This window comes from Schistocerca americana, chromosome 6 (assembly GCF_021461395.2).
Source record: "Schistocerca americana isolate TAMUIC-IGC-003095 chromosome 6, iqSchAmer2.1, whole genome shotgun sequence".
Taxonomy (NCBI): Eukaryota; Metazoa; Arthropoda; class Insecta; order Orthoptera; family Acrididae; genus Schistocerca; species Schistocerca americana.
This window is the reverse complement of record NC_060124.1, coordinates 297410496-297436571: the sequence shown is the minus strand read 5'-3', so window position 1 is coordinate 297436571 and position 26076 is coordinate 297410496. Positions and strand designations below refer to the sequence as shown.

At 40.5% G+C, this 26076-nt stretch overlaps 1 protein-coding gene across 1 annotated transcript in view; it reads left to right on the top strand.

Moving 5' to 3' along the window:
• The window catches only part of LOC124619877 (multidrug resistance-associated protein 1), a gene marked incomplete in the record, with an annotated part of 365477 nt that overhangs the window by 233747 nt on the left and 105654 nt on the right, over positions 1-26076 (top strand). The window contains 2 exon segments of the mRNA XM_047146501.1: positions 8364-8653; positions 12804-12950. Coding sequence (XP_047002457.1) covers positions 8364-8653; positions 12804-12950 — 437 coding nt within the window.

Sequence of the window (26076 nt, the reverse complement as noted above, 5' to 3'; positions counted from 1 at the left end):
CAAAGGTCTGCTGCAGCGCGGCGACCGCGAGAGCCGCGGTCTATCGGCCCCCAGGTCGCCCGGTCTCTTTCTGTTCCTGATCTTGCTGCAGCTGGCTCCATTATGCCACACAGCCCTCCTCGATCTCAGCCTGAAAAGAAGAAGAAACATAAGTCCCGGGACAAAGAGCCTCTGGTGTCACCGGAGGTCCCTTCCCCGGCTTCACAACCGGATTCTGACCTGTCGTTTATGGATGTCGCCCCCTCCCTGTCGGTGACGGGTGGGGACCCGGCGGTATGACTGGATTTAGCGTGTTCAGCCCTCATTTAAACCATCGTTCTGTGGTTCTCCAATGGAATTGTAATGGCTACTATCGTCACCTTCCGGAATTGAAATCCCTTCTTTCGTCCTACTCAGCAGCTTGTGTGGTTCTCCAGGAATCTCATTTTACTGATGCTCACTCACCGACCCTCCGTGGGTTTCGTGTTTTCTGTCGAAATCGGGTCGGACCCTTGCGGGCTTCTGGTGGCGTTTGTACGTTGGTCCGTACAGACATTGCTAGTACGTGGATTCCTCTCCAAACTACATTGGAAGCAGTTGCTGTTAGGGTCCACTTAGACTCTGCAGTCACAGTATGCAATCTTTATCTCCCTCCTGACAGGACTCTTACACCTGCTGCCTTAACCACCCTTCTTCAGCAACTTCCTCCTCCCTTCCTCCTCCTTGGGGATTTTAATGCTCATCATCCTTTGTGGGGCAGTGCCTTTCCATCTAGACGAGGTCTTCTTATCGACCAATTTATTGCAGACCACGACCTGTGCCTTCTTAATGATGGCTCCCCTACTCATTTCAGTGCTGGTCATGGTACCTTTTCTGCCATTGATCTTTCTCTTTCTTCTCCCTCTCTCCTCCCTTCATTACACTGGTCGCCACACGACGACCTTTGTGATAGTGACCATTTCCCGTTGATTATCACGCTCCCTTCCCGCTCCCCGATGGAGAGGTTACCTCGTTGGTCTTTCCACCGTGCCGATTGGCCTCTCTATACTGCACAGGTCGAGTTTTCTCCCTCTTTGTCGGGTTGTATTGATGACGTCCTACGTGACGTGTCTGACGCGATTGTTCGCGCTGCTAACCTTGCTGTCCCGCGCTCATCTGGACAATTTCGTCGTCGGCAAGTCCCGTGGTGGAGTACGGCCATTGCCATTGCCATCCGTGATCGCCGTCGAGCTTTGCAACACTTTAAGAGGCACCCATCTGTAGCCAGCCTTTCTACCTTTAAGCGCCTTCGCGCTAAAGCCCGTTATTTAATCAAACAGAGCAAGCGGATATGTTGGGAACGATTCGTTTCTTCCCTTGGTTCCACTGTCCCTCTGTCACGGGTATGGGCTACACTTCGCTCTCTCCAAGGTTGCCATCGGCAGTCCACCCTCCCATTCCTTCACCTCCCAGATGGCATTTGTACGGACCCATTAGTTCTCGCAGAACATCTTGCGACCCATTTTGCAGTGGCATCAGCGTCGGCCTCCTATCCAGCTGCTTTCCTTCGTCAAAAACAGCAGGCTGAAGCTGTCACCTTATGTTTCACCACTTGTGAGTCAGAATCTTACAACGAACCTTTCACTGAATGGGAATTTCTTTCTGCTCTATCTGCTTCTCATGATACGGCTCCTGGCCCAGATTCCATTCATAACCAGCTGCTTCAACATCTCAGTGCTCCACAACGGCACCATCTTCTTCGGGTGTTTAACCGTATCTGGCTCCAGGGTGACTTCCCTTCTCAGTGGAGGGGTAGCATTGTGGTTCCTGTCCTTAAGCCTGGTCAGAACCCCCTATCTGTTGACAGCTATCGGCCAATTAGTTTGACCAATGTTGGTTGTAAGTTACTTGAACGGCTGGTAGCCCGTCGGCTCACTTGGGTCCTCGAATCTCGGGATCTATTGTCCCCTTACCAGTGTGGCTTTCGAGAGGGACGATCTCCAATCGATCATTTGCTTCGCTTGGAATCCGCAGTTCGGCAGGCTTTTTCCCAGCGCCGCCATTTGGTTGCAGTGTTTTTTGACCTTCGCAAGGCCTATGACACGGCCTGGCGCCATCACATCTTACTAACCCTTCATCAGTGGGGTCTTCGGGGCCCACTCCCGATTTTTATCCGCCAGTTCCTGATCCATCGGTCATTCAGAGTTCGAGTTGGTACTGCTTTTAGTTCTCCACGGACCCAGGAGACGGGCATCCCACAGGGTTCTGTCTTGAGTGTCCTTCTTTTCCTCATTGCTATCGATGGACTTGTGGCCTCTGTCGGTCCCTTGGTCGCCCCTGCCCTGTATGTGGATGATTTCTGCATTTGGGTTAGTTCCTCCTCGATGCCATCTGCAGAACGGCAGCTCCAGGTGGCTATACGGCGTGCCTCTGCATGGACCCTCTCCCACGGGTTTCAATTCTCTCCTTTAAAATCGCGGGTGGTCCACTTCTGTCGCCGTACTACGGTCCACCCTGATCCAGAGCTCTATCTCGCTGCACAAAGATTGCCTGTGGTTCCACAGTTTCGTTTCCTAGGTCTTCTTTTCGACAACAAGCTCACTTGGCTGCCCCATATCAGACTCCTGAAGGTAGGATGTTTCCGTAAACTCAATGTCCTTCGCTTCCTTGCCCACTCCTCCTGGGGTGCGGACCGTTCCCTCCTCCTCCGTCTTTATCGTGCTCTAGTTCTGTCACGTTTGGACTATGGTTGTCAAGTTTATGGTTCAGCTGCTCCTTCCACGCTGCACGTGCTGGATCCAGTCCACCATCGTGGTATCCGTTTGGCCACCGGTGCCTTCCCTACTAGCCCTGTTGATAGTCTCCTGGTTGAAGCTGGGATCTCCCCCCTTTCTGTTCGGCGGTCACAGCTTCTGGTGTCTTATGCCCTTACTATCCGTTCTTCTCCCGCTCATCCTTCCTATTCTATCCTATTCCCAGACCATGGACGTCGCCCGCCTGACTCCCGCCCTCGGGCGGGTTTACCGGTTGGGCTGCGCCTTGCGTCTCTTACCCGTGATGTTCGGCTTCCTTCTTTGTCCTGTCTTCCTCGCTCCCTCCCCTCCACCCCTCCTTGGTTAGTTCCTCGGCCTCGAATTCGGATGGATCTCCGCCGCGGTCCGAAAGATTCCATCCCCCCGGTGGTGTTCCGTTCCTTTTTCCGCCAAATTTTATGGGGGTTTCGGGATGCTGTTGTTTTTTACACTGATGGCTCTAAATCTGCTGATCATGTTGGGTATGCCTTCACGTCCTTTGTTGGAACGGAAAATCATCTACTGCCACCCTCATGTGGGGTGTTTACTGCGGAATTGATGGCAATTTCCCGTGCCCTTACCTTTATTAAACAATCCCAACACAACCGCGTTTTGTTATGTACGGACTCGATGAGTGGCCTTCTTGCTATTGACCGGTGTTTTTCGCGTCATCCCTTGGTCTCTGCCATCCATGACCATCTCGCTGATCTTCACCGTGCTGCTTGTTCCATTGACTTCCTATGGGTCCCGGGCCATGTGGGTATCCCGGGTAATGAGCTCGCTGATCGTTTGGCTGGGGGAGCAGTTACTTACCCCCGTTTTCTGTAACCCCTCCTGCAGCGGATTTACGGCTTCACATCAAATCCCACTTTGCACAGTCATGGGCCAATTCTTGGGAGGCTACTCCACTGTCTAATAAACTTCGTGCCATTAAGGTGAATACAGGCCCATGGCGTTCTTCCTTTAGCCTCTCCCGCAAGGACTCGACCACGCTGTGTCGTCTCCGCATTGGCCATACCAGGCTGACCCATGGTTTCCTTTTGCGTGATGAGCCACCCCCGCTATGTGGTTGTGGAGCCTTCCAGTCAGTGGCCCACATTTTGGTTGAATGCCCCCTTCTTTTGGCTCTGCGTGCTAAGTACAGACTCCCCCACACTTTACCTTTGATGTTGGCTGACGATTCCCGGATGGTCTCTCTGGTTCTAGGTTTCCTCCGGGAGAGTGGTTTTTATTCTCAGTTTTAAAGTTTTTAATCTCCCTCTGGTGTTGGGGCAGGGCGGTGAGTGTTTGGGTGTCTCCCACTGTAGGCAGTGTTCAGAGATACCCGATTCACCTCCCTGACCGGAATCCTCTTTTCTTTCCCTTTTACTCTGTTTTTACCCCTTCTTTTTAAGGCTTGGTTAGTTTTTCTATCCCCATACGTACTTTCTGCATTATAGCAGTTGTACCTTTTAAGTCACAGGTGGTCTTGCCTATGCTGTTTCAGCATAGTGTTGGGTTCGTTCTCTTGCCAACTTCCCTCATTTGTTTTTACTAATGACAACGTGACTGCCCTTTTACGTTTCCCCTTTATCCGTTTTATTTTTCTGACTATACTGAGATGTCCCGTTAGCAGAATGGAGTCTATTTGAAATAAGGGACTGATGACCTTGCTGTTTGGTCCCTTTAACCTCAAACAACCAACCAACCAACCAACTTCAAACAGTGATACCCATCTTATTACATTATATCATACCAAGGTTTCCTACATATGTAAAAGGTTTTCTGAAGATCTGTTATTGACTAAAATGTACACCCAACTTGTTTCACGTTGTTTCCTTGTTAAAACATTTTGACGTCTTAACACTGAATAGTAAATTTATGAAGTTATGGAAAACGATGTATGTCTTCCAAATCTGCACTCGTGGAAATGGGATGGATGGGAGACGTAGCATCTAGTAAGTGTGGCACTGTAAGTTATTACCTACAGTGCATTTAAAGAAAACATACCTTCCAAAACATGAGTACAATAAACTGTAACAAAATTAGCATTTAAAAACAGGTGAACAAAAAGAGCCATCAGTTTCTTTTATTAAATATTGCGGTAATCCAGATGCAAGTTTCATGTTTATCTTTTATCAGCGATAGATGCTTTCTGAGAAAGGCTGAGAGGCTCATCACATTCCAATCAAGTATTGGCCTTATGGTTGTGTACAAACAGCAACCCATGTAACCACCATACATAATGTATTTATGTGGAATTAAAATTTTATTTCCTGTAATATCTTGCTAGTACTATACAGGGTGGTCAGAAACTCCTGTTACAAATTTCTAGGACAGGTAGAGGGTAGTGAGTACATAACATTTTGAATAGGAACCCATGTCCAGAATCGTATCGTTTCTGTTATACAACAGTTTCAATTCATATGTGTACCTCGTCAACGTTTGCTTAGGGCAAGAGAAATGTCTGAGTTCCCTGTACTGGTATGCAAAAGGATAGACACAATGACGTGTACTACGTCAAACAATCCCCATATTTCACTTATTGTCAGCTTTGCTGTGAGACCGAGTCAATACCTGTGCATCCCCGATAGAGGAAACATGACGCAGTACACGTTTGCGGAATACACAGACATGCTCCTTGTGTATGGCGAAGCCGGAGGTAACGGAAGAGCTGCTAGTTGACTGTATCATGAAAGTTTTCCACACCATCACATTCCATTGCACAAACTGTTTGCCCAAGTTACACAGTAGCTATGAGAAATGGGTACCTTCACTGTGGGTAGGCAGGACTGTGGTGCTCCACAGCGACGCCGCACTCCTGAATTTGAAGGTGGTGTACTGTGTCGCATTGAAGATAGCGCATCCATGAGTTCGCGAATAATAGCGTGTGCAATGGCTGTTAGTCACAGTATCATGTAGGATGTCCTGCATGATCAACAATTACATCCATATACTTGCAAAGGGTACACACTAGGAGTCCAGCAGACTTTCCACAACATGTTGCCTTTCGCACATGGTTCCTGCACTGTTGCATCAATGTGCCCCTGTTTCCACATAAAGTTCACTTCACAGATGAATGTAGGTTCACAAGGGATTGTGTTCTGAATGCTCGAAATAGCCATGTCTGGGCGGATGAAAACCCTCATGCCACGTATTTTCAGGGATTTCAAGGCAGGTTTGGAATTAACGTTTGGGCAGGTATTCTGGATGGTCGTGTGATTGGACCATACCTCCTTCCATCCAAGCTCATGGGCCCTCCATATTTAGTCTTCCTACGACACCTAATGAACCCATTCTTGGAAGCTGTGCCATTGAATGTCCATCAGGAAATGTGGTTTCAGCATGATGGAGCACCACCTCACTTTTCACTGGCTGTCTGGAGACATCTCCACAGATGATATGGTGGAAGATGGATGGTGGTCCAACCGCATGGCTGCCACGATCGCCGGATTTAACTCTTTATGTATTACATCTTGTGGAGTCGTATGAAGAGCCTAATTTATGAGGCTCCTCTAGAGACAGAGGAAGATCTGGTGGTATGAGTTCCGGCTGCTGCACAAGACATTGAAGACACACCAGGTGCGATAGAGAGAGTGTACCAGAACATGCTTCAGAGGTACAATGTGTGTAACAATGTTGGTGGTCGTCACATCAAGCCGCTGTTGTAATGCATTGGTACTTTGCAGCTGGTGCTGTAGATGCTGGGTTCTTGTTGTTGTCGACTAATGTCAAGTGTATGTTATAATGCAAATGCATAAGTAATAATGGAATGAGTCGGTATTCTTTTCAAATGGATTGCAACAATTGTACTGGGTCACGCCTAAGTACATTCCTCATGTGGGTGTGGATGAGATAATCATCTGCATTGAAACTGTCGTAGAACGGAAACAATAAGTTTCCGGATATGGGTTCGTATTCAAAATGTTATGTGCTCACTACCCTCTACATGTCCTAGAAGTTTGTAACGGGGATTTGCGACCACCCTGTATATCCATAGCAAAAAGTAAAACATGAGGACTAGACCTGTATGTTGCAATAACTACTCCTGTTTATAAGTCTCATATTTAATCACTATACAAACTTTGTTGGGTCTACCTACTGTCTGTGCAGCTTGTGCATGTCACATTTACCAACCAATTTTGAGTGACTGGACCAGGTAAAATTCCTGTGCTGTCTTCACAAAAACAATAGCACCTGTATCATACTCTTGTTGTTAACTGAGAAAAATCAATCAGTTACATGGCTTACACAAAGTTGGTGACATAACACATTCATCTTGGACAATACACTTTCATAGCAAGAATATTCTTTCTGACTTATTTACCCCCCATGCTACTGTTTGTACAGGACAGAATGAAACTGATGTTAGCCCATTTCACTATATCAAATGCTGATGTAAAATACTTTGCTTTTAAATGTAGTTGCAGTCAACTGCTGATACATCCACCTTCCATGTGAGATTTCCATCTACTCTTCTCTGAAAATTTGGTGTCATTCACTGCCTTTACAATACAGTCATTGTGATGGAGTAATGTAACCCCAAATAAAATCGTGTCAGAAACTGACTATTTTGTGCTAAATTTCAGTGGAGTCAGAATATTAGCAGTGAACGATGAACTCATTTCCACTGACACATTGTGTACATCATTATTCATTTCTGATTTGAATCTCTAATGGTTATACATATATTTTCAGCTAAACAGCTTTCAAGCTTTTATAACCTAGTGTACCAAATGATTTAGTGTGTTTGTAAAATAGCTGAAATATGGTACCCTGAGGAGTGACCCAATGAAATGGAAGTTTCCCTAACTCTTTTCTGGTTAATGCTGGAATAACTTACTCAAAAGTCATTTTGAATTTCTTCAGCCAGTCACTCTCAAGACCTCATTTGTACTGAGAAGTTACACTCAGGTTCTTTCACGTGCGGATGTATTGTGAGATGTGAATAACTTTACAGTTTATTATTCACTGTTCCATAGCCATATCATCTATAGTCTTTACTATGAGGTCACACGACAGGCTGCAATAAAATACTACTACTGCTACACACATCTAGGAATTATGACAATTTTCAGTCATTGTCTTCACTTGCCTCACGTATGTGAAAGAAAACATGTTCACAATTATAATATGCACAGTACGGAAAACATAGGCATCCCAAACTGTTTTCCAACAGTGGCTGTTAAAATGTTCAGAATTGGTGAAATTTTGAGAAAAGATGTCACAAAATTTGCATGAAAAACCCCTATACAGTTTAAATTTCTTTGTTGTCAGTGAAACGGCAAATTGGACTGCCTAAAAATTCAGAAATGAGGTGAACATGTACTTGCTAAAAAGTGCTCACACTATGTCATTGTTACACTATACTTAAGGCTAATTTATTCTTGTATTATAATGCATCTGTAAACTTAACTGTGTAAAACTGAAGCAGTCTAGCCAGTCTTGACTGGTGAATGGTGTAACTGTGGTAATTAATGGTAAATGGTAATAGTGTTTAGTCTACTAAGATCACAGGTTATCTTGATCTGTGTGTCTGTGTATACTTTTTCCCATCTAGGTTTCATTACAGTTGTAAACCAGTAATGTTTATAAACATTAAATTAAAACATTATATTTGGTTTCTGAATACAGGTCCATCCGTGCTTGCTGGTCTCGCAGTCATGATAATCATGATACCGCTTAATGCCTATGTAGCAAATAGAGTAAAAACACTTCAGATGCGTCAAATGAAATATAAAGATGAAAGGGTAAAACTTATGAATGAAGTCCTAAATGGGATGAAAGTTTTAAAACTGTATGCTTGGGAGCCATCATTTGAACAAGAGGTTTCAAGAATAAGAAATAAAGAAATCAAAGTACTGAAGCAATTGGCATATCTCAATGCAATAACATCATTTATATGGTCCTGTGCTCCTTTCCTGGTAAGGCAACATAATTAATTTATATATGACGTCAGTAACTTAACATTATTTTTACATTTATATTGAGGGAAAAGGATTCAAAATCCAAGTACTTGCTAAATACAGAAAGTTTTTCAGGCATTCACATGGTTTGTGCATATGCTACTGCATACTTTTGCTTGACATAAAATTATGTGGTAGAAAGTGGATAAATTTTCTGAACTGAACAGAAATGATGAAGTGGTTGCTGTATGGAAATGTGTAAAAGTAAAGGTTGAGGTTCTTCGTATTTACCTTGCTGTCAAGATAATTGTGTCAATTGCTATAGCTTTATGAAAAGTGTATCACTTGTGAAAACCTTTTAACAGCATGCAGGTGCAGAATTATATTGAAACATTCTTGCGAATGTGAACAGAGAGAATTAAGGATTGTGTGTACATGCAAAGATTGTACAGCAGATTCAAAGGGTCTTCTACTTCACTGATTTACTCATTCACTGATCCATTCATCAGTGGATTCTGTTCTATTGTGGCTGATATGAAGCAGAACATTGTGGGAGTGGAATGATCTGTTATGTACTATCACTTACAGTTCCAGCAGCATTTGGAAAGCGGTGTTCAATGTTTTCTTAAAATGGATAAGTTTTTTCTTAATGGAAACAATAATAGCAGTAATGTGTGTTTTGTGACCCATTAAAGCATATCATCAGTACCACAATTATTAAATTTTTTAATAGAATTTTATGCACAATTTGTTAAGATGCTATTAATATTACTTACCAAGTCAAAAAGTTTGAGTTTTTTGATCTGTATCAGTTTTTTATGAAGGTATGTACAGCTCTTTTTGTAGAAAAGCTTTGTAGAATGGAAACTGTAAGACCACTCTAATACTGTATAAATGGTTCTCGGGCGAGACGTCAGATGTCATAGTGAAAACTCCACAATATTTCATCAGCGCAACTGGCCGATATCTTCAGGTGCGACGAACACACTACTAAGGCATGACTATAGCCCCTATTTATGCCAGTCTTAGGCAAGAAGTGCACAAGCATGAAGGCACCAAATTTGATGGCCAAAAGTGACGATATCAACCGATAGCTGGAAGGACAGCAACGGCACCTGCAAGACGAAGAACGAAAGACTTCAGCGCACGCACAGAGGCTGCTGCTTCTGGTCTGCACTGGCATCGGCTGCCCCAGCGACCTCTGTCAGAAGCCGCAAGCAAAAATCCACATCCACATTGGCGCGTGACCATCCTCCCGTTGTGAACAAAATACTTGTGTTGCTGGCGAATCGTCATCTGTCATATGACCAATAGTACTCCTCTCCGCTCGATGTGACTTCAATATGGCCACTGCTGGATCCCAAGCTGTACTGAACTGAAAGCCCGTGTCTCTTTTTACAAGATTCGTTGAGCTACGTGTTTCCACTGCTTCCTTAATAACACTGTCCCAGTACGAACTCGTCGACGCGAGAATTTTGGTGTGTTGATAATCCATAGAATGGCCTGTACTGAGACAATGCTCGGCCACTGCAGACTTCTCTGGTTGCTCCAGACGAGTGTAGCGTTGATGTTCAGTACACCTCTCTTCTACAGTGCGACAATTTTGTCCGATGTACGACTGCCGCAGCTACAAGGAATCTCATAAACACTGGGTCTTCTTAGGCCAAGGCTGTCCTTAGATGAGCCCAAGGAGCTCTGAGTTTTGCCGGCGGACGAAAGACACATTTAACTTTATACCTCTTCAATAATCTTCCTATTTTTGAAGAGACACTGCCTAAGTATGGCAAGATGACCATTCCCCTTTGTTCTTTGTCTTCTTCAGTTCCTTCCGTTGGGTAACCCGCTCCGGGTGTAAGGCACGGCGAATCTCCTGTTCGGAATATCCATTTTGTTGGAAAGTGGTACGCAGATGGAGTAGCTCATTGGATAAGCTGTCTGAGTCTGATATGGCTCATGCTCTGTGAACCAACGTCCTAAGTAAGCTACTTTGTTGCGTAGGATGGTGACAGCTAGTGGCCTGTAAGTATAATATAACTCCGTGTTTGTGTTTAAGGTACACTACGTGACCTTATGTGCCATCTTCTTTTCTCTGTACCATCATGTCCAGGAATGGAAGTTCGCTGTTTTTCTCCATCTACATAGTGAACTTGATGCTGGGATGAAGCGAGTTAAGATGCTCAAGAAATACATTCAGCAGTGCCCTGAGGCCAGATAACAAAAGTGTCGTCTACATATCGCCACAAACCCACAGGTTTCAAATCCGACGACTGGAGTGCTCTCTCCTCGAAGTCTTAAGACTTGCACTATCACATATACTCCCAAGTTTTGACGTAGTCTCACTTTTTACTCGTACTATTGCAGGAATAGTAGTTGCTCATTAGTGAGAAGCTGGATAGGGAATTTTTAGACTTATTCCAACATGTCCTCACCTCTACTTACTTTCTATTCAATGGACAATACTTAGTGTGTGAAATGCTTGTGAGATTCTGCTGATTATAATATTCAAGAGAATAGCATCTGCTAAAAAAGCCCAAACTTTTTGAAGTGATAAAGAAGTATTTTAGTAACATATTGTTTGCAGTATTGTATTTGTCACAATCTCTTCAATAACTTCATTCTCTGACATGGTTAATAAAGTATTGGGTTTCAGACTTGTTGCTGTTGTTGAAATCAATGGTGATACTATGTTACAGCCATTTTTGCCATGTGGAACAACAGTGCTATGTGAAATTAGGCATGGAAGTGAGGAAACATTCACAAAAATGTTTGAACTTTTGAAGCAAGCTTACTAAGATAATACTCCGTGTGAACGACAATGTTACAGATGATTCAGTTTAGAACTGGTCATCAATCAGATAGTCCTCAACTACCTTAACTGTAAGCAATGAGATTTAAAGAATCCATGCTTTTGATAGTGCTAAGGCATTGTTAGAGAATTTGCAAAAGTTGGACTGTTGGTTTGTCAAGAGATTTCAAGTGTAAACTTGAATGTGCATAAATGTACAAAAAGTATGCTACAGGTTTGATGACAGAGATCAAAACAACATACAGTTAATGTTTATGAGGAATTTCTTGAACAATCTGATAATCCAGTACATTCATGCCAAGGATCATGATAGGCAATGAATGTGGTTTACAGTTACAATATTGGGACAGATTCCAGTCATCACTGATGTCAGCAAAGAACTGTTGCACTGAAGGAACTAGACAGAGTTTTGATCCTTTTTCTAAGTGATGCCCAGGTTTTCATTTTTATTTGTGTGAAAGTATTTATACACTATCAAAGTATACTTTTGTCACTAGAAATTGTATTTTGTTTTTGTTAATACTAGATTGTAACATGTACTGCCCCCCCACCCTTCCCGGACATGGTTTTTCTGTTTCATAGGTAGTCAGTCCCAACGAAGATTGTTGATGGGGATTTTCTAACAATATTGATTTACTGATTATTACAAAACAATTGATAATTATTGCTTTTAGCAGTGATAAACTATGGTAGCTGTGGTTTTTTTTAGTCATGGATTAAATAATGAAATACTGGAATTGTTCTTTTATAACTTTGCTTATGAAAGAGTCGCAGCTTTAATGATTTTGAAGGAAAATTCTATCCTTGACTCAAAATAGCACACTGGATATTGTTTCAAATATAACATCAGCAACTTCGTTAACGCTGACTCTACGTATGCAGAAAATAGAAATTATTCCCATCATTTATGTAATTTGACTATTATAACACAGCAATACATGCAAGTTTTAAGACACTTCTCAGTTACAGTGAATGACGGAAGCAGCAACAATCAATATGGAAATATATTTACTCTGAAGATGTGGTGAAATTGAACAAATATTAATGAGAAACTTTTTCCACAGCTTGTGCAGACTTGGTGAAATTTTAAAGCTAAACAATTCACAAACTTGTCCTTATGAATATATAAATTCTTGCATTACTATTCTGAAGTGAGCAAACTAAGAGAGCCAGTGAATGGTCCATAAGCAATTAAAGATAGTCTTATTTGCAAATGTAAGTCATCAGCAATAAAACTCCAAAGAATATGTCACAGTTTAAGGACACGTTTGTGTGTTGTGGTTATTGGTTCAGGTTTACTATAAATTACACAAGTATTATGTGAATAATGTTCATTAAATGTTTTTATGACATGCATTTTAGGTATCCCTAACAACCTTTGCCACATATATTATGTGGGATGAGAAAAATGTTCTGGATCCCGAGAAGGCATTTGTATGCCTAACCCTGTTCAACATGATCCGTATGCCCTTGACCATGCTTCCTATGTTAATAGTGTTTGTCGTACAGGTGAGCCTGAACCAGTCTTAATTGTAGGCCTTCCCCGCCATTACGCTTTTCTTTGCTTTTTCTTTGTTTCAATCTTTCTTTCTCTTTTTGATTTCTCATGGCACTGAATATGTCTTGGAATTGTTTCACACCACCCACATTTATGTTGGTTACAGGGGGGGTGTTCATGGTTATGTGGAGGTTGTAGTAATGTGTAACACTTGCTTGTGCGTAAGGACTTGATTGGTAAAGTGGGAAAGATTTGTAACATTTTTTTAGTTGGTTTTCTGATAGAATACTGTACTATAATTCTTTACAGGGATTGGTTCGTTAAATGTGGGTAATGTTTGGAATATTCACAACATTAGTTTTGTACCTTAGTAATATCAGAAGAGTCCAACAACATATTACTCTGTATAAAACTGTTTTATTAGGTTAAATGCTTGTATTCATTTAAAGGTGATGTAAGATAAACTAAGGTCAGTGGCTGCACTAGTGGTTACATCACAGTGGATCTCTTCTATAATACATAATAAATATTCTTAATACTTACCTAATGAAATCTTTGTTACTCCGGTATTTTTCTAAATTGAAATGTGCTGCTGCTCCTTCCAGTAAGCTGTTTTTGTGTGCATAATTTAGTGGCTCCCAGATAACAACTTAAATAATTAAAATCACATTCCAACAAGCTCACACATTTTCACTTCATCTGGCATAGTGAAAGTGATTGAAATTTTACCCCCTCCCCTTTTGCTTCCAAAATTTAGTATACCATCCACAACTAAGATTGATTGATGTAGAACAAGGGAGCTTGCAAACAATGGAACAGCTTCTCCATGTATTTCATCATTTTTATAGAACAGTGTAGGAGATCATCGTTTTCCCTGGGCGATTATCAACAGTGGATTTTTACATTACAGTCCTGATCCATTTCTCATTTCCACATGAGAAAGGAGTGGTTTACTGCCAGCCTTTGGTCCATTGTAACATAGACTATATTATTCTCAGGAAATTTGGTACATGCAACTGGAGAGCGAAGAATACTGGAGCCAAATTACTTGATTAGAAATTTGTAAACAGGGCCATGAGATTTTTAGAAAAAGATAAAGAAAGACGTCAGTCTTCATGTATTGCCAGAAAATACCAAAGGATATTTGACTTTTGTCTGCTCTGTTTAGGTATCTCTAGTCTCCTTTGCGTCATTCATACTTTCAAAGGAAGAAAATGTGCTGGACTCGAAAACTGCATTTGTATCATTGTCATTGTTTAACATTTTACGTTTCCCACTGTCGATGCTTCCTATGCTGATTTCCAATTTGGTGCAGGTAAGGACTTATACTTTTAATTTTCAACTTTTCATTTCCTTGAAAATGACTGGAAAGATTTTATTTTTGGTTTTTGCTTGTTTTTGTGAACAGCAGATGTGTGCATTTTTCAGAATTGTTAAACTGAAGCCGTAATTTTTTAACTTTTTTTTTTTCAAAATTAATTTTTGTTGCCATATTTTATATATTTTTATTTTTTCTCTTTGAAATTAAAGTTGCATTTCTGTCGAGAGGAGTTAGAAAGTGTGCATGGAGTGGTGTTCAGATTTTCATTCCTTGATTGTGTGGTATTCTGAGATGGAGTTACGAATGCAGTGACTTCTCTCTTGCCTGGCATTCAGCATGCTTACTGAGCTTGAGGATAAGAATCTGTTTAATCCAGCTTAAAAGGATTCTGATTGAATTGCCGTTTCTCTTAAAAAATTTCTGAGCCAGCTTGTAGGCTTGGTATGTGACGAACTTTGCAAAATCATTTATGCTTCATATCTGTGTCATAAGAGATGTAGACAAGAGCCACCAGGAAATCTGTGTAAGGTGACAGGCAGCTGGATTTGCTTGCTTCTTCCATAAACAAAATTGCTATGAAATTCATTGTATTTAAATATGCTGTGTACTGATAGAGGACTTAAAGCTGTAGATAAAAGTAGTGTGTAGCTGCTGTTACTGCTCTCTCTTCTTGTTGTAATTTCTTACTGAGGACTGTGATGCTGTTTGGCAACTTACGTTTGGTTCATTTCTTTCGTTAATTTCTTCAACAGTGTTAAGTTTTCTCACTGTTTTATCATTAACTATTTAAATATGTGTTTCTGCTTTACTTACTAAATTTGTTAAAAACCTATGACAATGTATTTCAGTCCATGTCATTGGTCTGTCCAGCCTACAGTTCCTGCTTTATGGCTGCTTTAGTTAATTCATGTGCATAGTATCAACCAACTACTATTTTTATGTCCATCACAGCTCAGTGGTGTCTCTCTTTCCATTCACTTTACAATACCTTAAATAATGTCTGCGTGCCTCACATGTTGCCGCTAATTTTCTTCACATGTTCATAAAAAAAAATCTAGTCTCATTTGTGCATTTGCGGGTGCTGTAGTGGAATAGAACAGCAATATTTACTTAAACATGCTTCTTAATTGCGTTCTTCACATTTTGTTATTACAGTTTCTTATATCTTGTGCTAAGAGTGGAAGTAAGAGCAATGTCATATATTTTCTCTGTAAAGCAAACTTGAAAGTTTTGTTTCTATATTTGATGTAACAGCTACACATCAAATCTAAAAATTTCATGTCAAGCAGTGGTGTTTAATTTATTAGGTCTTGGCTATGCACTGTATAGTTCAGGAACCTAGAAGTCTTATTGTAATGTAACTTCACAATTATTTCACCCACTCTCATCCTACAAAATGTTTCTCAGTGCCCTCTACTCAGGAAGGTGGCCTAGTGAATATCTTGTGTAACTTAGTAGCAGGAGATTTATCAACAAAAATAATAAATTTTTGGAAATATAATTGAATAGGTAAAAAAATCTACTCACCAAGCAGAGGCAGGAGAAAAAACATACAAAGGTTATGGAAATCTGCAACCTTTCAGAGTCCAGTGTCTCCTTCTTTTGGCAGAAGGATTAAAGGGGAAGGAAGTGGGATGAAGGAAAGATTGCACATTTCTTTAACTTGTTGCTGCTTGGCATGTAGACTTCTTTATGTATCACTTTACTTGCAGAAACCTGCAAAAAAATATGGGATTGCATTAAAATTTGACTACATATTTCTTCTGTGTGCTCTTGGACAGCAGCGATAACTATTTCTGCAGTTTTAATGAACAGCAATGTGTCTTTCTGCTGTCCTTGTTGTTACTGAAACTTTGTCTGTCTTCAACTATTGAAGACATTGTAGACACATTTCAAGTGCACTTACATAATTTAGTAACAGAAGTCTTTTGTCATAACTACACCCAAAATTTTCTGTCCAGACTATATGATCTCCCACAAAGGTTGAATTGTTGTCAGTTCAGCTGCTGTTATTGACAATAGTTTTAATTGACTTCTTCCATGGCAGCTGTGATACACAATTCATTTTCAGGGATTCTCTCTTTGGTATAACCACATCCAGCAGTGGAACTCTTACATCAAACTTCCATGGCAGATATACATTTTTTTACTTCTCCATGGATTGCTGGTGAAATTATTTCATTGATTTGGTCCTCTGTCCACAAAAACAAATTGTTTCTCTTTGAGTGTATCACCTTTCTTAGTTACTATGTGTAAACTCATATATATACAAACACCAATTTCAACATTTCCAAAGAAAAAGCTATTATGTAGACATCTTCAGCTAAATGACAGACACAAAATGAGAGAGAAAAAATGGGACTGACAGTCAAGATGTATTGACTGGAAAATCCCATCTGTGTCGAGAGTCCAAAAACACTTACGCACCTACATCAGTCGTGGCATACGGTACTGGTGGAAACATTTCCTTGTAGTAGCCAATTTGGTTTACAGTTACTAACATAACTGTGGGTTCAGGAGCAAGTGCAGCACCAAATTTCTGAAAGAAAGAAAGAAAAAGAATTGCTTGTAATATTCAGTACCACAGATACAGTAGTGGTTTGAATGAGAGGATTTACATACTAATTCATTTCATGCTTGCTCTTCCTGTTATATTAACATTATGTAACTAACTCTTTGGCCATTCTAGCACATATAGCTATGTGTATGCATGTATGTGCTTTACTGTTACATATTGTAAGTGATATTTACATTCCTAACTTTGACTGGACTGTTTCACAAATACAGGGTGAGCCAAGATAAGCTGAATTTAATTTAAGTAATAAATATATGACAAAAAGACAGAAACCTATTTATGTGCATTTCTGTCTCCACAGTTAATGCTGGTAGTGTTGAACTATACAGTCCATCTGTAGGCAGTGTAAATGTGTGTTACGAATATTCTTTTATGTGGAGAACAAAATATTTTCCAACATTGAGTATCAGTTCCCTTACACAGTTCAGTTTATCTCGGCCCACACATTATTTCTTTTACATATTTTAGTAGCAGTGTATTACTATAGTGACATTGAAATCTCAGTACAATGACATCATCAGACCAAAAAGCTGTAAGGAGACATGCAAAAGCAATTCTCATTATGGCAGTCTTGCAGGTAATTAAACAATGCATTCTAACAAAGTTAAAGAAATAGAAGTATTGAGTCACAAATTATTGAAAATTTTAATATAAAAAACATGAATGCGCAAATTTTTGTGTTATGCACAGAATGAAATCAAATATTTCGAGTTTTGATACTATCTGCTTTCTAAAAATGTTAATTGTGGTAGTTACATTTAAATTGTTCAAAATAATTTTGAAACAGTTTGGTCTTAGTGGATTGCACAAAATGTTAAATCAAGTTTAAAAAGTTGAGTTACTAGTATTGGTGCAGTATGTTTTTCTGCTGTGCTAAGAGTCTTTAGCCCCACCTCATCTCTCTCTGGAAGATTCATTACACACAGCTCTCTTCAATTGTTTTGCATGAATACAAAGAACAAAAAAATTTCTCTTGCTACATATCGATTTAGTTGGTAAGAAAACCAGTGTGCAAGACAGTAATGCGACTGCAGAAGTTATTGCAGTTGGAGATTATTATAGTCATACACTACTGTTCAGAGAAATGGAAACAAGCAGCTTGAGAGATGTAATAACACTGAAATTTATTCCACCAATTGTGGACATGACACTACACAAATTATTAGATTTACAGACCTGTACATACACTGTGACTGTGGAAAATCAGTACAGAGTAGTGCCACCACGTGCTGCAGTCAGAGCTGCTAGATACCTGGCATGGAATCAGAGTGCCTGAACATGCTGCTGGGGAATACTTTGCCACATGGTTTATCAGTGCATCCATAAAGCATCAACTGTGGCTGCAAGAGGACCTGAATGAACAATTTGCTGACCAACCGTATCCCAGTCATGTTCGATGGGTAACACATCGGGCAAACTGGCAGGGCAGGGAGGCAGTGGTACCCATTGTTCTTTGAAGAAAGGTATATGTGTCTTGCTATATGCAGCCAGATATTGTCTTGCTGAAATATGGCGTGAAGAATGATCTGCAGGAGGAGCAGTGCCATGGGGTGTAGAAACTTTGTTGCGGCAGTAGCTATTCATATTGCCCTCAAGACGTAGGGGACGAGATTCCATGTTATAAGCAATGGTCCCCCACACCACGTCCGTTGTACTGCCCAGTAATGCTGTTTGCCTGATTGTGTTCACTGCAGTGGCACTCAATGTGTTTGTTGCCATAACTGTATGACAAGTTCAAGCCAGACTCATCCAAAAACACTACATTTTGCCACCCAGCACGCCACCATCATTGTCTGTGTTCCCATTGCAGTATGTGGTGTTGGAGGATTTTGGTCAGTAGAAACTGATGCAGTGACATGTGTACTACCAGTCCAGCCTGCAGATGACAACATTGAACAGTTGATGCAGATGTGTCCAGCCCCGTTGTAGTGCTCGGACCTCATATCAACAATGTGGAAGAAGGTGCTCTGTCTGTTATGGCCAAGTGGACAAGATGGTGGTCATCTTGTGCTGTGGTCACATTGTGTTGTCCATAACTTTGTTGGCACTTTTATGGCTCCCTTCTCTCTGTTGGTTCCACATACACCTCACTGTATCATGTATTGTGCCCTGTACAAGATGCAATTTCATGGAATGACAGACTGGCCTCCTGGAGACTAATCATTCTTTCCCATTCGAACACTCGCACATGTCGATATTCCACCTGTGATCTTGGCAATGCATAGTGACACTTCATTATTCATTTACCTCTCTGCCATTTAAATCACTATGGTTCTGCTGTTCTACATCTGCTCTTAACATGGTGTGTTGGAGACCATTGGTTCAGAGTGTTTTACTTTTTTACAAACAGTAGTGTAGTTATCATTTAACCGTCAAGTAGTATGGTGGTTTGAGATGAAATAGATGGTGCTCTTGGATCAGATCCTGTCTGCTCCCTTTCCGATGGAGTTAGTGTAGAGATATAATGCATAATGATACTTAGTATCAATAAATTTCATTATTTAATAGTATGTTAAATCACAAAAATCCTTTGTGTGGAAATTATGTATAACCATTAGCCGTTAGTAGCCTTCAAATTCATATCAAAATACCTACACAAAATTAAATAAGAGTATGGTCCTTTTTGACAAAAATGCAAAATAATACAAGCAAAAATATAATTTTTCTGTAAATGGGTAAGAGTTGTTGTTGTTGTTGTTGTTGTTGTTGTTGTGGTCTTCAGTCCTGAGACTGGTTTTATGCAGCTCTCCATGCTACTCTATCCTGTGCAAGCTTCTTCATCTCCCAGTACCTACTGCAACCTACATCCTTCTGAATCTGCTTAGTGTATTCATCTCTTGGTCTCCCCCTATGATTTTTACCCTCCACGCTGCCCTCCAATACTAAATTGGTGATCCCTTGATGCCTCAGAACATGTCCTACCAACCGATCCCTTCTTCTGGTCAAGTTGTGCCACAAACTTCTCTTCTCCCCAATCCTATTCAATACTTCCTCATTAGTTATGTGATCTACCCATCTAATCTTCAGCATTCTTCTGTAGCACCACATTTCAAAAGCTTCTATTCTCTTCTTGTCCAAACTATTTACCGTCCATGTTTCACTTCCATACATGGCTACACTCCATACAAATACTTTCAGAAATAACTTCCTGACACTTAAATCTATACTCGATGTTAACAAATTTCTCTTCAGAAACGCTTTCCTTGCCATTGCCAGTCTACATTTTATATCCTCTCTACTTCGTCCATCATCAGTTATTTTGCTCCCCAAATAGCAAAACTCCTTTACTACTTTAAGTGTCTCATTTCCTAATCTAATACCCTCAGCATCACCCGACTTAACTCGACTACATTCCATTATCCTCGTTTTGCTGTTGTTGATGATCATCTTATATCCTCCTTTCAAGACACCATCCATTCCATTCAACTGCTCTTCCAAGTCCTTCGCTGTCTCTGACAGAATTACAATGTCATCGGCGAACCTAAAAGTTTCTATTTCTTCTCCATGGATTTTAATACCTACTCCAAATTTTTCTTTTGTTACCTTTACTGCTTGCTCAATATAGAGATTGAATAACATCGGGGAGAGGCTACAATTCTGTCTTACTCCCTTCCCAAACACTGCTTCCCTTTCATGTCCCTCAACTCTTATAACTGCCATCTGGTTTCTGTAAAAGTTGTAAATAGTCTTTCACTCCCTGTATTTTACCCCTGCCACCTTCAGAATTTGAAAGAGAGTATTCCAGTCAACATTGTCAAAAGCTTTCTCTAAGTCTACAAATGCTAGAAACATAGGTTTGCCTTTCCTTAATCTTTCTTCTAAGATAAGTCGTAAGGTCAGTATTGCCTCACGTGTTCCAGTATTTCTATGGAATCCAAACTGATCTTCCCCGAGGTCAGCTTCTACTAGTTTTTCCATTCGATTGTAAAGAATTCGTGTTAGTACTTTGCAGCTGTGACTTACTAAACTGATAGTTCGGTAATTTTCACATCTGTCAACACCTGCTTTCTTTGGGATTGGAATTATTATATTCTTCTTGAAGTCTGAGGGTATTTCGCCTGTTTCATACATCTTGCTCACCAGATGGTAGAGTTTTGTCAGGACTGGCTCTCCCAAGGCCGTCAGTAGTTCCAATGGTAGGTTGTCTACTCCGGGGGCCTTGTTTCGACTCAGGTCCTTCAGTGCTCTGTCAAACTCTTCACGCAGTATCGTATCTCCCATTTCATCTTCATCTACATCTACATCTACATCCTCTTCCATTTCCATAATATTGTCCTCAAGTGCATCGCCCTTGTATAGACCCTCTATATACTCCTTCCACCTTTCTGCTTTCCCTTCTTTGCTTAGAACTGGGTTTCCATCTGAGCTCTTGATGCTCATACATGTGGTTCTCTTATCTCCAAAGGTCTCTTTAATTTTCCTGTAGGCAGTATCTATCTTACCCCTAGTGAGATAAGCCTCTACGTCCTTACATTTGTCCTCTAGCCATCCCTGCTTAGCCATTTTGCACTTCCTGTCGATATCATTTTTGAGACGTTTGTATTCCTTTTTGCCTGCTTCATTTACTGCATTTTTATATTTTCTCCTTTCCTCAATTAAATTCAATATTTCTTCTGTTACCCAAGGATTTCTACTAGCCCTCGTCTTTTTACCTACTTGATCATCTGCTGCCTTCACTACTTCATCCCTCAGAGCTACCCATTCATCTTCTACTGTATTTCTTTCCCCCATTCCTTTCAATTGTTCCCTTATGCTGAAACTCTGTACAACCTCTGGTTCTTTCAGTTTATCCAGGTCCCATCTCCTTAAATTCCCACCTTTTTGCAGTTTCTTCAGTTTTAATCTACAGATCATAACCAATAGATTGTGGTCAGAGTCCACATCTGCCCCTGGAAATGTCTTACAATTTAAAACCTGGTTCCTAAATCTCTGTCTTTCCATTATATAATCTATCTGATACCTTTTAGTGTCTCCAGGGTTCTTCCATGTATACAACCTTCTATCATGATTCTTAAACCAAGTGTTAGCTATGATTAAGTTGTGCTCTGTGCAAAATTCTACCAGGCGGCTTCCTCTTTCATTTCTTACCCCCAATCCATATTCACCTACTATGTTTCCTTCTCTCCCTTTTCCTACACTAGAATTCCATTCACCCATGACTATTAAATTTTCGTCTCCCTTCACTATCTGAATAATTTCTTTTATTTCATCATACATTTCTTCAATTTCTTCGTCATCTGCAGAGGTAGTTGGCATATAAACTTGTACTACTGTAGTAGGTGTGGGCTTCGTATCAATCTTGGCCACAATAATGTGTTCACTATGCTGTTTGTAGTAGCTTACCCGAATTCCTATTTTCCTATTCATTTTTAAACCTACTCCTGCATTACCCCTATTTGATTTTGTATTTATAACCCTGTAATCACCTGACCAAAAGTCTTGTTCCTCCTGCCACCGAACTTCACTAATTCCCACAATATCTAACTTTAACCTATCCATTTCCCTTTTTAAATTTTCTAACCTATCTGCCCGATTAAGGGATCTGACATTCCACGCTCCAATCCGTAGAACGCCAGTTTTCTTTCTCCTGGTAACGACATCCTCTTGAGTAGTCCCTGCCCGGAGATCCGAATGGAGGACTATTTTACCTCCGGAGTATTTTACCCAAGGGGACGCCATCATCATTTAATCATACAGTAAAGCTGCATGCCCTCGGGAAAAATTACGGCCGTAGTTTCCCCTTGCTTTCAGCCGTTCGCAGTACCAGCACAGCAAGGCCGTTTTGGTTATTGTTACAAGGCCAGATCAGTCAATCATCCAGACTGTTGCCCTTGCAACTACTGAAAAGGCTGCTGCCCCTCTTTAGGAACCACACGTTTGTCTGGCCTCTCAACAGATACCCCTCCGTTGTGGTTGTACCTACGGTACGGCTATCTGTATCGCTGAGGCACACAAGCCTCCCCACCAACGGCAAGGTCCATGGTTCGTGGGGGGGGGGGTTAAGAGTATAGTGCACCTATTGCACTATACTGTTTTATCAGATACATATGAATTGCATTTGGCACAAAATTCATTTCCATTTGCGTCTTTTGAAGGATCACACAAGTTAAATGTTCTTAATTTAATTTGCAAATTCTGGTTGGCTGTGACAGGGAATCGTTCCCGCAGCTCTCCTCACCTTTTCCCAAGACTTCTGCAGTTTCCACACAAAAAGCTCTCGCCTTGCGGTATTCGAGCATTCCTTTTTCCATTAAGGGTTTGGCAAAAAATAAATAAATAAATAAATCCATGGAAGTACCTCAATGGCCACCTTCTGGTTTTCTGTTTTGTATACTTGTCTTTGCAAAGTTTGTACAAAACAGCCACTGCACCTTCCGCTAAGCAGTAAAATTCAGTAAGGTAGGGAATTCAGTAGTCACTGGTTCATTTGACTCTTTCTTATTGTTACTTTGTGGTGCACTGATCACATTAGGATACTGTTCTTATTCTTTTTTTGATGAAATGACATTAATATTTTACTGTCTTGGTAGAACAACTTTACAGTTCCAGCAGAGGCTGCTGACAATATGGATAATAGTATCTTACACTTGGTTGTCAATAGTGTACCGACTAATGCAAGATTTCTCACAGATTGTTTCTGTATAAACTCATGTGAAATGAACAAGTTGTTACATTTCAGCTGCTTCCTATTACTGATACAGCAACTCCAAGAACACATTGATCAGTATGGGTAAATTACCCTTCTCTTTCTGTGAATTCTTTTCCAGTACTTGGGATACCTGAAATGTAATAGAACGTTCTGACATCACATATGTAAACTATGTTTAGACCAAGCTTATTAGGGTTTGATGGTATAAATATTTTGAAGGGATGCTGACCACATTAACTGAGCAATGTTTCATCTGCTGTCAAGTACTCTGATGGGCTGTAGTACTGCAGACAGTGGCTGACAAATGTAACTCCTATTTTTTGAAAAGCAGCTAATTTATCTACAGCTTTTCTCATCTCCCTAGTATTTTCATCGTCTTTCAAGATACCACTCATGAGCAAGAGATCAATGAAACCTATTATCTGTCCTGTCTGTCGGGTATAAAAATGAATATCTTGGGTCACTCTTCTTAAGATTTGAGTGCTCTATTTCATTACTAGTATGACAAACGATGTTTCCCATCATTTCGTGCAAGTCATAAAAAGTGAGAATAAGGTTTCTTCATTTGTAATCCCCATGCCTTCCCTTGAAATCCAATCACATGAGTAATCATATTTGAAGAGGTGGTTCATGAATATCTTGAATGTAAAGGCTTTTCAGTCTAGTTTGTGTTCTCATCCCCCCCTAACTCGGTCTCCTATTATCCATTCCTTCTCAGTCACTCTTGTAGCTCTCACGCCCATCTCCTACATCACTATTCATGATGCTTCCAGTTATAAATCTTGTTAACTGCTCCACATGTGAGGACAGCCTTCATCCCAACACGTGAGATTAGCATGCTGACTTCTCATCAGGGTGCTGATGATCTTGATGTTGAACACCCCTCACCTCAAATCATCATCGTCAGTTTCAAATCCTGAGATGGGGCTTCTGGGTCAAGGTTGTGCAGTCATCTCGATCTGAAGTGTCCTCTTGATGATCAAACACAGCTGGAACTGCTTCAGGTGTGCATGGCAGTTGTTTCCAAGCCATTTTTGGATCAAAACCTTGAAAAAGACTCATAGCAAAGTTAGTAACATGACTGGTACAGTAGGGTGGGAAATTACCAGGAATCCAATAGCTTATGCGAAAACTTTTAAGTACAGTGCCAAGGACTCCTACCTGATAAAACAGCGGTCACTCCAGTGGCTAGTGCACAACTGGCTGGTACGTTTCCTGCTTGGCTCAACTTTCTACAATGAGAGGGTAAGTAGAATGAAGTGGACATTGAACCTTTCACTCATATCCGATCCCCCGGAATACCGTCTGATAGTTAATTGAAATGCATTCACATTGCAATAATAGAATTTGAGGCAGGAATAAATTATTTTGCACTGCTACTGGTATTATTGTTATTTATGCTGTTATTGTACTGAGATTTCATTGTACGTTGAAAAATTTTATATTTATTGTAGTTCCTTTTTTCCACACCACACCAGTAATAAATGCATGGAAAGTTGTGTATTTACTTTGTTTTATGCAGTCATGTCTTTCTCTTCCTGTAGTTTTACGTACAAGATATGTATGCAATTTTGGTTAATTGTTGAAATCTGAACTATTCAAAACATTTAAAGGTAAGTCATTGGGTAGATATGTAGATGTCGATTTGATTGAATTGATGAACATTACAGAAGTAAGCTGTAAAGATTTTACACACTGTTCAGCCAGAAAATTATGCGCATTTGTGCAATAGCACATTGGTTGACATTTGTTGGGAAAGCAGTTGCAATTCACTGTAGGATTATTTCTAAAAAGGCTTACTGCGGGATAGTAAGTGAATGACCTCTCATGATCCCACACAGGTAACACAATTCCTGCAGTTCGCAAATGGTGCTTTGTTAGGTCTGACATGTACCTCAATGAATCTCAGATGGAACACTGTTTGGACACCTTTGTTTTTGTGAAAACAACTACAGCACAGTGCCAAAGACACTATCCATGAAGAGATAAAATTGGCCTGCCATAATACATATGAAGTTCATATCTTAATGGAACAACCACAGTTGTGCCAGATGCGCGACCATGTAACATGCTACCTTTACTGACCTGCATATATTCCTCATTGAACATAGAAAGCAGCTATTTTCCTTGAAGACTGTACATCCTGATATGGCCAGCAATGTTACAAATGTATAAGCAGTTTCTTTCACGTGACAGGACAACTCATTTCTATTGTGAGAACCAATTAGACCTTCCTATACCATATGGCAGTCATAACTGATGGTCATTGTATCAACAATGGCTGCAAAATTTTCTGCTTGTAACAGTTTCCTTCAACAAAAACACTGGATGTCCAGGATGGAATAACAATATTAAAGAAAGAATCAGTTACCGATAAAGTTACTTTTTTCTCTATCCAATTAGATAACAATAATAATAATAATAATAATAATAATAATAGAAGGAAAACCAAGACAGAGGATGAGATGGTCAGATGAAGTTAATCAACACCTCATGTTCTGTTATTACCAAGCAACAAACCTAGGAACCAACACAACTGGATACAGATCACAAGTATACACAACATTTATTACCAGATACCCAGAATTAAAA